The sequence below is a fragment of the Trachinotus anak genome, unplaced genomic scaffold, assembly GCF_046630095.1.
Source record: "Trachinotus anak isolate AG129_WGS33_773 ecotype Australia unplaced genomic scaffold, CSIRO_AGI_Tana_v1 ptg000020l, whole genome shotgun sequence".
In the NCBI taxonomy this organism is placed as follows: domain Eukaryota; kingdom Metazoa; phylum Chordata; class Actinopteri; order Carangiformes; family Carangidae; genus Trachinotus; species Trachinotus anak.
The window spans coordinates 8,306,162-8,318,900 of record NW_027273871.1 but is presented as its reverse complement, the minus strand read 5'-3'; the positions used below and the strand labels follow the sequence as shown (position 1 = coordinate 8,318,900).

Here is a 12,739-nt window from a genome sequence, read left to right as displayed (position 1 = left end):
TGAAGCAGGGAACAGTTTCTGCTGCCAGACGCCGTCGTCCAGCTGCTGAAGACATCTAAACCTCATGTGACATAACAGCTCAGTGAAAACAGAGAAACCGGAGAACAGCTGCAGTTCTGCTCTCAGATGATAAATGATGCTCTTGGTTTAACAAAGCAAGCTCTGAATTTAAAACATGTTCCTGAATGATGTAATTCACACTTGATTGAATAAATTTATCGTCATACTCTTGAAGGATCTAACTTGACCAGTGAGTCACTCGATCACAGGCGTCTTAGAAAGCTCCACCTTAAAGAAAGATGGTTTGGAGTTGTCAGCTCAGTTTGATCAATTCACCGCCACAAAATGTTCGACATGAACCACCAGGTGTCAGCAGAGAGCAGCTGGGGAACAGCAGCCCGAGGAGAAGCAACAGTCAGAGCTGCATTTTGGTTTGTCAAGGGTCAAATTCAGCTGCTTTACCCTTTAAAGTGTTTGTCATCCAAAGATTTACTGTTGCACGTCACAAGATAAACTCACAAATTCGTTCTACCAAGTCCTAACTCAAGTCCCTACTCAAGCCCAATAAGACCTTAGTCAAGTCTCAAATCAAGACCAACAAGTGCTAAGTGAAGGTCAAGAGTCCAGTTCCAAGTCAACTCTGAAAGTTCCAAGTCAAGTCTAAAGTAAAGACTATGAATCCAAAGAAAAGTCCAACAAGTTCAAACTCAATTTCCAGATCAAGACCAATAAATCCTTCGTCAAGTCAAATCAGGTGTGTTGTTGTTTTGTGATTGTTACATTGACAACGTCTTTACAGCTGAATGTGATCATCCACAGTAATCAGTAATTCAGTTTTTTTATAACACAACTTTTAATCTTCGAGCCTGAGGAGGATAACAAGTCATTAGAGAATCAGTGATGGTAAAGTCAGATTGTAATTTGCCTTTAACTTTGGCAGCTAAAATGTAAAGTCATCAGATTCATAACCTGAGTCTGCCGTGAGTCCACGTCTCTCAAATATCAGAAATGTTTGTGCCGTCAGTTCAACTGTTCCTCATCCAAGCAGAAGGCCCAGGTTTGTGTTTTTCATGTTATGACAGAGGCTGTGATGTTGCGTAACGTCTTTCTGGTCACATTTCCGGTGACATTAATTTCACCTTATAAGGTTTCCTCCTTCATAATGCAGCGTTTTTTCCTGTCTACTTGACTCCGCCCCTCTAACCATGTCCTGCATTTCTGCTCAGAAAACAAACTGCCACTGTTGATTGGTCAGAAGATAATCTGAGACACTACTGAGAGGAGAAGAGGAGTTCATCATTTTTTATGTTGTCTTTTATGCCTCGTTTTTCTTTGTCTGTAAGAATCTTTAAAAAATGTTTCAGATCCCAGAAAGCTTCCTGCAAGAGGAGACAAAAGTTCTCCACTCAAAACCTCATTCAAAAAACAGTCATTTTGTTGCAGTGTCTTCATCCGTGCTCCAGCCCTGAAATTCTCCATAAATGTTAGTTTCAGATTCTCTCCTTATGCAACCAGCACGGAGTCAGTGAAAACTCTTCAGTTCAGAGGCAGAAGTGAAGAAACCCAAAAGGAGAATTGAAAGAAGAAATTTTCTCTGCTCGTGTGACTCAACTTCCCTTCAGCACACAGGACACATCCTGCACAGCAGCAGCAGGCTGCAGGTTCCTCTTCCTCCATTATCAATATAAACATCTGAGAAACACATTAAACTGCTGGTGAATAAGACGTCCTGCAAACACACACACATGGGAGGTGGACAAAATAACAGCAGCGCCTGAGATATGTGGTGAGCGCGCATCAGACACAGTTTCTATCAGTCAGAGATTGAAGTCTGTGGTCAAACTCTGAGGCTTATCTGGAGTCAGGTCACTGTGGCAGCAGGTTGAGCAAAGTAGTCCAGACATCGCTCTCCCCAACTACATTTTCCAGTTCCTCTTAGAGTATCCCAGGGTGTTTCCAGGCCAGATGAGATATATAAACTCTCCATCTGGTTCTGGGTCTATCCTGGGGTCTCATACCTGTTGGATGTGCCTGGAAAACCAGCAGGAGAGTCGCACTTCACGCAGTTCACTGAGCTTCGCCTCCAGTACAACAAAAAAACACAGCGAGCAGAGAGCAGGAGAGAGGGAGGGCGAGAGACGTCATTGCCAAGTGCTAAAGTTTCTTTAGCTAAGCTAAACTCATTCACTCAGTCAGTCACACAGACATGAAGGTGACGCTGGCCCGAGGCCGGTGCAGCCAAAACCAAGACCTAGAGGGAGTGAGCTGTAGCTGCACGACATCAGACCTGATGATGTCTCACAGGCTCCGTCCCTGCTGATGGTTTAATATGTTGGTGTTTACATGTTTCATCAGATCAGCAGAAACACTTTAATTCACGAAGCATCAAAAGAAAAAACCCAGAGATCCACTGTAAACGAGGCTCAGGACATTAATTAAAAACATGCGATGAGGTTCTGAGATACAACACAAGCCCCTCACAGAGAAGCCGGCTGAGAACCACTGGACTAAACTATCTGTGTGTATATGATGTAGTTAAGGCAGCTCCACCTGGAGCAGCTGCAACAGTGAAATGCTGCTGAAGCATCGATAACTCATTAATCAATGATCTGATGAGGTCATATATGATCATTTATCAACCACTGGGATTAAGAACATTTGGTCTGAATTTATTTTTACACTGGTGTGGAGGCAGCTGCTGACGTCCTGTCACTGGCTTTCCTTTCTGTCTCCGTGTGAATAATCATCAAACTAAACTCAGCTTTAATTCGTCAACATGAACCTGCAGAACGAGCAGGAAACAAACAGAGAAATGATCAGCATGTGACAGAACATGAGCTGCCCCCCGTCTCTCTATCTCTCTGTCTCTCTCTCTCTCTCTCTCTCTCTCTCTGTCACTATGTGTCAGTAGTGACTCTGATTCTATATTTAACCTGCAGGCTGCTCTCTCTCTCTCTCTCTCTCACACATACTCGACATAAACGAGGCCGCTGAGAGACGACGAGCAGGATGGAGGTAAAACTCTTCTAAACTCTTCTGTACTGCTGCTGAACAGTTTGCATGTGTGTGTGTGTGTGTGTGTGTGTGTGTGTGTGTGTTGTCTTCTTTCTGTGTGTTTTCTGTTTAATGTGGTTGAAGGTGGAAACACACAGAGGAGTAAACGTTTTAATGAAGCAGCTGTAGACGGCTCATCACTCCAACCAGACTTTTAATTTGGCTTCCAAACACATGTCTGGTTATTGTACTGAGATATGATGAAGTGACCATGAAGCTGCAGGTTGGATGGAACAGAGTGGTGAGAGATGGAGTCATACTGTTGAAGACAGGTCTCTCTGGAGGCAGATGTCCGTCCACCATGAGTCTGGTTCTCGTTAAGGTTTTTACCAGTTAAAGTTTTTCCTGCCTCTTCTCATGTGGTGCTCTATGTGAAAAGGGCTCCTGTTGTGATTCTGTATAAATAAAACTGACTTGACCAGATTTCATCAACATGGTCATCGTGGTGTTGGAGGTGTGGAGCACGAGTGTGGTCAGGTTATTCATTCCTTTTGTTTCAGTTGCGTTTCTTCATTTATTGTGTGAGTTTTGCAGTTTAACGAATTGCAGCACTTGTGTTTTCTGCAGTGTGACAGTACAGATTTATTTTATTTCATAATTTATTTTATAGATATGAAAATTTTCGGGTTCAGAAGTATTTTCTTCCCACTCAGAAGCTCACACACATGGTTCAGTGTGCTAATGAGAAATCAGATTTATCATGATATCGTGTTTCCCTCTTGAATTTCATATGAGTGCATATCAAAAGCCAGAGCTTTCCAACAGCACTTAAACACACCACGTTTGCCACTGCAGGGAACATCTCAAACATGCACAGATAAAATGCATATGATCCCAAACATGAAACATGATGCAGAGACGTGTCAGTGAGCTCATTGTGACTGATGAATAAAAACATGTTTCCTCATTTAGAGATTCAAACTTGTCAGTGAAACATATTTTAGTTGTGTGAAGCTAATGTTGTTTAGGTGGAGTTTTATTAAAGTACAATAATCTGCAGAGTAACGTGCTGCATGCATGTGTGTTCGCTGATGGGAGGTTACTACAGGTCACATTCATTCAACTCTGAGGGGCAGTGTAAAACCACATGACTTTATAATGACGAATGTGATTATTACAGATGCATTTAAGGCTTTTTTGTAAAATATGTGGTGTTTTCCATTCCATGAGTTGGTGGGAGACTGGTTCAGGTTGGTTGCACTGGTTTAGGTTGGTTCCACTGGTTCAGGTTGGTTGGACTGGTTTAGGTTGGTTCCACTGGTTTAGGTTGGTTGCACTGGTTGGTTAATGGAGACAAACACAAAAGGACACGAGAGAATTTTTCACTTTGGTTGAAACATTTTCAGATTGACGGATGTTGGTCTCTGAATCTTTCCAAATTTGTGAACGTAGGTGACCAATTGTTTTGTCAACATTCAACAACTACAACTCCCATGAGGCTCACTCAGAGAAGAGCTAACAAGGTGATAAGTTCACTGAACAGGCTGAACAGGTACAGACCCAGGGGCCATGAATGAAGTGACTGTTAAAGGTCCCATATTTTACTCTTCTCCAGTGTTTCATTTGAAGTGTTGATATCTATAAAAACAGAGGCTCTGAGTCTCTCTTCTGATTGGCTGTTTTCTTTGATTGAATACAAATAGAGCAGATTTCAGGTAAACACTCAGAGAAACCAAATCCTGCAAGGTTGGATTGTGGGCGGGGCTTGGGGCGTGGCTGAGAATGGTGACTGCTTGGTTGTGACATCACAAAGTTCCAGAAGTCCTGACGGCTGGTTTTAAGGCTCAGTGTCTGAATACAGGCTGTGTGCATTTCTCTGTGGACTGAGGCTTTGATACTTTCACAGTATTAATATAGAACCTAGACCTGCTTTATAATCACAAACACATGGACATCTGCCTTTAGACTGGATGGAGCTTTAACTTTTTGAAACGACCACAAAGAGACTCAAAACTGGATCAGTTCAGAGGATTTGGTCCTCTGTGGGTGGGTGGGGGACTTTTACATTTCTGTGTCCAGGAGCCCATTGTCTCTCGGATTTGTGGAGTTACAAAAACAACTATTTATTGATATAAATATAAATATAAATTTTCATTATCACTTCTCCCCTGTCTCTAAGATGGCCAGCTTCTTCCTGTGACCATTCAGATCACATACGAACACTTTTTTTCTCAAACGCTGGAGGAACTTTCCACTAAAACCCAACCCTGACAAATTATGTATGAACCCTGAACAATATGATTAACAAAATAACCTAAACTCATTTACTACAACCACCTGTCAGCACCTGAATGGAAGTTTTGGTCATGTGACCTGAGCCAGCTCCATTATCTGAATAAAGACAATGAGATGTGTCTGGAAAACAGTTACACAAGTTTCATCTTCGTTTACTCTCCATGAGATAATGAAATCCAGCAGAGCAGGGGTCATCATCATCAATGTAATGATGTGTCAAAGGCTCATGGGAGCTGTAGTTAGATAATCATTGTTGAAAATAATAAATCTTAGAACTAGAAACTGACCTGAAAAAATTCTACAACTCCTTAATATGTTGTAAAGTTTTACAGTTTTGTGTTAAACAGAGTGAAGAGCAGCTCCTCTTAGTTTGAAAAACAACAGGTATGAACACACACACACTCAGAAAGAGGAAGTGGTCTAACGGTTGTGTTTTTCATCACTTTCTGACTTTAGTTCAGAGGTCGACTACACACTGTGGAAACAAGACTATCTATCTGTGTGTGTGTGTGTGTGTGTGTGTGAGTGAGTGTGAGTGAGTGTGTGTACTTATATCCTTTATAGGACCAGTTTGAGTCACAGACCTTACAGACTGAGGACACTTCAGCTTCCAAAGACCTGGTTGAAGGGTTCAGGTTTAGTATTAGATGCTAGAGAGTGAAGTATATCAACAAGTGTCCTCACAAAGATAGAAGTACAAGAATGTGTGTGTGTGTGTGTGTGTGTGTGTGTGTGTGTGTGTGTGTGTGTCCTCCAGGCAGTGTGATTTCATTATCTGTTGAATGTCAGCAATGTGAGACCTTCAGCTGAAATGGACATGGATCAACCACACGTCAACAGCTGTGTGTGTGTGTGTGTGTGTGTGTGTGTGTGTGTGTGCGTGCGTGCGTGCGTGCGTGCGTGCGTGCGTGCGTGTGTGTGTGTGTGTAGTTGTCTGGACCTTTAATAAACTTGTGTTGGCCTCATGTGTTTGGACTGATGTCCTAAAGGTCGCTACCACAGTTCTGGATTTTCTGTTTACATCTCACAGTTTTCATTGTTGGGAAGCCAGTGAGGGATCATGTCCAGACTGCAGCAGCAGCTGAAGCGTGAGTAGCAGTAGTAGTAGTGGTAGTAGTAGTGGTAGTAGTAGTGGTAGTACTGCTGTGGTAGCAACAGCAACAGTAGCAGCAGTACTAATAGTTGCAGTTGCAGTAGTAGTTGTACTTCTGTAGTAGTAGTAGTAGCAGTAGTAGTACCATTAGTAGTAGTAGTAGTAGTAGTAGTAGTAGTAGTAGTAGTAGTACCATTAGTAGTAGCAGTAGCTGTTGTAGTAGTACCATCAGTAGTAGTAGTAGCTGTTGTAGTACCATTAGTAGTAGCATTAGCTGTAGTAGTCGTACCATCAGTAGTAATAGTAGCTGTAGTAGTACCATTAGGAGTAGCAGTAACTGTAGTTGTAGTACCATAAGTAGTAGCAGTGGCTGTATTAGCAGTAACATTAGTAGTAGCAGCTGTAGTAGTAGTACCATTAGTAGTAGCAGTAGCTGTAGTAGTAGTACCATTAGTAGTAGTAGTAGCTATAGCAGTAGTACCATTAGTAGTAGTAGTAGCTGTTGTAGTACCATTAGTAGTAGCAGTAACTGTAGTAGTAGTACCATAAGTAGTAGCAGTGGCTATATTAGCAGTACCATTAGTAGTAGTAGCTGTAGTAGTAGTACCATAAGTAGTAGTAATAGCTGTAGTAGTAGTACCATTAGTAGTAGTAGTAGTAGTAGCAGTAAAAGAGTGTCAGTAGTGGAGGTAGTATTGCAGTAGTGGTCCTGTAGCTGTAGTAGCAGTACTTCACTGTATCCTCTAAAACCTTCAGAGGAGAACATGGTTTAACATCGAGAACTCTCAGACTCAGAACCAGCAGGACCAGTAGAACCATCAGAACCAGCAGAACCAGCAGGACCAGCAGACACCCTGAGCCTCCCAGAGAAAGAACTAATCGTGATTCCTGAGTCACACAGGTCACAGTCATGTGAGGCATGTCGCTCTCTGATGACATCACTCACATTTCCTTCCTAACATGGTCACAGCGCTGCCACAGACAGGAAGTAACCTGGGTGGTACCAACTGTAGTCCTGCAGTTCGTACCCCTCCCCCCCATGAGATCATGGGAGATTTGTCCCTGCTAATAACAGACACCCCCCCCCCCCCCCCCCCCCCGCCTTTGTGCTCTATTTATTGTAAACAACATCTCTTTGTGGTAGCTTTGTGCAGCGCTGCAGCAGTAGTGACAGTGGGGGGGTAACACGGGGACATCAAGTAACAGTTTGATGGATCACTCACCATCACACTCATTAATAAGCCCAGTGTTGTTGTATTTACCTTGGTATCCTCCTTCCTTCCTTCCCTCCTTCCCTCCTTCCTCAGGAGGAGACTCCATCCCGGCGCTCTGTGGCTGAACTTGCAGGAAGATTCAAGATCCCTGCTGCTCCACACGATGCTGCTGGGAATGAAACAGTGAGTTCAGTGTCTGACTATCAGCCATATACACATGTATGTGCACATATACATATACATGTATATTCACTGCTGCTCGCTGACATTATTCTGTATAGTCTATAAATATAACTGAAGCTGTTACACTGCGAAAGCTTTAATATCATAACTGTGTTTATGTTTTTCCCCAGGATAAACCAGTCAGACGACGACCTCCTCGCTCCCTACAGCTCCCCAAACAAGGAGACGAGCAGGAGGTGAGAGAGAGAGAGAGAGAGAGAGAGAGAGAGAGAGAGAACGAGCCACAGAAACATAAATAAACTTTAAATAAAATTTATATAAACAACACAGTTAATCTATACAACCTGATAATCAGTAATCATTATTTAATGTGTGTGTGTGTGTGTGTATGTGTGTGTGTGTGTGTCAGCAGCCTCCAGGTGTCACCTCACCTCTTCCCCCCAAAACCAAGAGGAACTCTGCTCTGATTGAGAAGCTTCAGGTGAGTCCAGGTGGTTTCTGCTGCCCTCTGCTGGTGTATACAGAGAGCTGCACTAGACATCACTCATATCACTGACATCACTCTGACAACAGTCTGACATCACTCACATCACTCTGACATCACTCACATCACTGACATCACCCTGACAACACTCTGACATCACTGACATCACCCTGACAACACCCTGACATCACTGACATCACCTTGACAACACTCTGACATCACTGACATCACTCTGACATCACTGACATCACACATCACTGACATCACCCTGACAACACTCAGGGTGATGTCACTCTTACATCACTGACATCACCTTGACAACACTCTGACATCACTGACATCACTCTGACATTACTGACATCACTCACATCACTGACATCACCCTGACATCACCCTGATATCTCTGACATCACTCTGACATCACTCTCTCTCTCTCTCTCCCTGTAGGCCTCGCTCGCTATCACTCCCACAGGTCAGCTGCCCTCTCCAAAGAGCCCTGGCTTCAGGATGCTGCCTCCCGCCTTCCCCCCACAATCCCCTGGCTCTGCCCCAGTAACCACCTCATCCACTGAGACCCCCACCAGCCCAGTGACCCCCTCTCCAGTAACTGAGGAAGAAGGCCCCGCCTCCTTTGAAGACCCTCCCACTGTGGCGGAGGGGTCCATCCTGTTGAGCATGAACAAGGTCAGACAGAGATTTAAAGTCCTATTCCACTGTTCACAGGTCAAATCCAGTGTTTTCATTGGTCTATTTCATGTGATGCGTTCAGTGACCCATGACCATCTGTCTGTAAATACCTGGGCTGGTGTGTTGAAAGTCTCTGTGAGGAAAACTTACTTCTGCTGTGTTGGGACTGGAGGTGCACCTTCAGGAGAAGCAAACCAGGCAAATGCTTGGGGTCCCCAAGGGAAAAAGGGGCCCCCGATGGCCCCTCATATTGACACACTTTGCAATGACAGCTAAAACCCCCTTAAACCTCTCATGAAGACCCGTGGGGCCCCCGACGATGTCTGCTGTATTAAATGTTTAACCATTTCCTGCATGTGAGGCATTAAGGGGACATCTGTAAATTGTAGCATCTGCCAATACTAATAATCATTGACCTCACCTTTCTGTCTCTGCCCTGATTGGTCCTCCTCCAGGGCCGAGCCCGTCACTCCATCCGGCGACGCCCTCCTTCCCGCCGCCACAGGAAGTCCAGCAGCGGAGACGATGTCGGCGTCACTGATGACGTAGCAGACAAAACAACAGCTGGAGGAGGAGGAGGAGGCGAGAAGGAGGAGGCAGGAGGAGAGGTTTGCAAGAAGGAAGATAAAACAGACGAAGTGACGGAGGACAAAACAGATGCTTCAACATGTCCTGGAGAAGATCTGCCCAAGTCCAGAGAAGAAGACAAGAGGAAGGAGGAGGGAGAGAAGGGATCCATGGGAGGAGAGGAGGGAGACAGATCTTCATCAGGAGGAAAGGAGGAGGAGGAAGCTCAGGACAAACAATCTGGAAACCAGGCAGAAGATGTGACTGAAGGAGCGACAAACACAGACACCAAAGAAGAAGAAAAGAGCACGGTGATTCCCACATGAACTCCACACCTTTAAGAAACCTGCTCCTGTTTTCTCACCTGCTCCTGAACATGTCACAGCACTCACCTGTCCTGAGCTCTGGTCTCACTGTCTTTACCTCCAGTCTCTGCTGCTGTGATGTTACTGTCAGTGTTATAACCCTCGATGAAACTCAACACGTTTCACATTAAAAGCCTTCAAGTCATACTCCTATTTCTGTTGGCTTTTAATTTGAAACATCAGCAGCTGCATGCAGGTGTTCCTCTCACCTCACATGGTACCTTAATGTATCCAAACACTATCAGGAAGAATTCAGATCAAATGATGCTGAAACAACACAGACACAAGTTTACTTAAATACAGACTTCAGGTACTTTATACTGCTACACCAGAACTCAGAGGAAATATCGGGCTTTATTTATCTTTATCTGACAGCTGCAGTTATTAGTTACTTTCAAAACAAATCATATGAGGAGCTTTTAAATATGAAGCTTTTTTTATAGATTCAATGAACCAACAAGAAAAAAATTAGAGGTGTAATCATTTTAAATTGAAAATTAAAAGTATGTTAAAGGTCCCATATTGTACAAAGGTAGATGTCCATGTGTTTGTGATTATAAAGTAGGTCTAGGTTCTATATTAATACTGTGAAAGTATCAAAGCCTCAGTCCACAGAGAAATGCACACAGCCTGTATTCAGATACTGAGCCTTAAAACCAGCCGTCAGGACTTCTGGAACTTTGTGATGTCACAACAAAGCCGTGCTCAGCCATGCCCCAAGCCCCGCCCACCTGGACCCACCATCCAACCTTGTAGGATTTGGTTTCTCTGAGTGTTTACCTGAAATCTGCTGTATTTTTATTGGATCACTCAGAAAACAGTCAGCCAATCTGAAGAGAAGATCACTTAATACATTGTGGGACTTTTAAAGCAGCTTTAATGGATATTTTTACATCAACAGTTAAAATGTTCAGGAATCTGCGGTAGTGCTGAACCTACAGAGAACCTTCATCTTTACTGAGGTTTACAGTGACTCTCAGCTGTTCACTGCTCCGGTTCAGAACAGCTGTAAACAGCCTCTGTCCTGAACCTGCTCAGCAGCAAACAGCTGACGACTCAGTCAGAGAGCAGCTCCTGAACGCATCGTACAGATAGTTTCCTCAGGAGCTGTGAGGACCAACATCTTCCTTCCTTTTCTTTCTTCCACAGGAGACGAGTCAGAATTCAGCCCGGTGAGGATTCAGACGAGTCGGTGCGCAGTGCAGCCATGGTGAGCCCCTGCGGCGGCGGGGTGGGAGACCCTGCGGCAGCGAGGCCTGAGGGAAAAGGCCGGTGTGAGACTGAACACTGAGCTCCTGTCATCTGAGGTGGTGAAGACAGAGGAAGGGAACTTTGTTCTCAGGAGTTCAGTCATGTAAATAATCAATAATGAAATGATGTATGAATGAGCTTGGAAAGAAAACGACTTGTTTTACTGAACAAAGCCTTTTTTTCACTGCGACGCTGGACTTTTGTAAGAATATAATGTGACGTTTTCTTTATTATGTTGTCTTGATGTTCAGTGCCTTCACAGCTGTGACTGATGATGATGATGATGATGATGGGGTGTGTGATTTGGTGTCTGTATGTTTATTTAAAGCACTGACGCTTTTTTTAAAAAGAAGGAGTAAAGAATCTACATCGTTAACACTGTGGCGCAGCCTGTGACGGACACAGTCCTGTTGTTTGGGTCAGGTCCTGATGTAGCTCTGACCCGGGAGATGTAGGTACAGAAGAAACAACTGGACAGTTTAGAGGAAAGGTCCCTCCCCTGTACCTGTGTTTAACTGTAACCACAAGATCACCTGGTCACAGGTGAAAACCTGGAGCCTTATTCCCACGTTTATTTTTAAAAACCATCCATGGAGGCTTTAACTGTTTAAAACTGCACCACGGCTCAGCAGGTGAAGAACCTGGAAATTCTCTTTGTGCCTTAAAGTCTGAAACTGAAATTAAAATCCATATTTTTGCTAAATCACTATTTGTCAGCTCTTTAATGTCCTGCTTTGTTTTATTTTCAGCATTTGACAGTACAGCAACACAGTGTGGAGACTGTTTTTACCAAACACACTAACAAGGTTAATTCATCAGGTGTTTCTAGGTTTAAATCCTCTAAAGAGACAATTTCATGTCCTATATTTTTAATTTTACGTTAAAGTCAGTTAAAGACAGTTTCATTCGTTTCATAAAGCTTCATCAACAGAGGACTGAACTTTTTATTGCACGTTTAACTGAGTCAACATAAACTCTCTGCTTTACCACCTGACACCAGATTCCTTAAACTGCCCCCCCAAGAGAGACCCCCCCAGCCTGTGGTCCCCAGGTAGTCCAGTGAATGAGCCTCAGAGACATGAGGACTGTTCACAGCTGGCAGGTCTCCACAGGACTCCTTCAGTCTTAATCCACTGAGGCCTGGTACCAGGAAACAGTGAGAGGAGGAAACCTGGCTGCTGCTGCTGCTTCAGATCTAAGTCTGGATAATCTGTGTGATCCTCTGATAAACTCTCATCCAGCCTCACTGCTACAAATAAAACAGATCAGCAGCACAACGTCGTCACTATGGAAACTCAAAACTGCCGGCCAGGTTCTGTTAAAGGTTTTTACCTGATGAAAGGAGGGTTTTTTTGTCTGGACCCGCTGTGGGTGAACAGTGACCTGAGATAACCTCTGGTCTGATTTGACTCTATAAATAAAACTGTGGTTCAGCCTCAATCTTAGAAATTTGATCTGAACTTTGTTGAACGTTCAAACAGTCAAATGTGTCTTCAGATGAACACACGACACCGAAACTAGAAAAACAGCTTCGTTAAACTGAAATCTGATTAACCCTCTGCTGTTTTGTGTCTCTGTGGTTGTTTTGTCTCTTTGTGGTTGTTTT

General features: G+C 43.8%; 1 protein-coding gene across 2 annotated transcripts; it reads left to right on the top strand.

The window, feature by feature from the left end:
- Positions 1–2,865: 2,865 nt before the first annotated feature.
- On the top strand, positions 2,866–11,839 carry dub (duboraya). 2 transcript variants are annotated; one of them, XM_071506476.1, is made up of 7 exons: positions 2,866–3,015; positions 7,690–7,779; positions 7,950–8,015; positions 8,192–8,260; positions 8,711–8,947; positions 9,406–9,828; positions 11,032–11,839. In XM_071506476.1, exons 1-7 carry the CDS (start codon positions 3,010–3,012, stop codon positions 11,056–11,058), a joined length of 918 nt encoding a protein of 305 aa, XP_071362577.1. In that variant the 5' UTR covers positions 2,866–3,009; the 3' UTR covers positions 11,059–11,839. The 2 variants fall into 2 exon arrangements, with proteins under 2 accessions (XP_071362577.1, XP_071362576.1); XM_071506475.1 differs by having other exon boundaries at positions 8,189–8,260.
- The last annotated feature ends 900 nt before the right edge of the window (positions 11,840–12,739 follow it).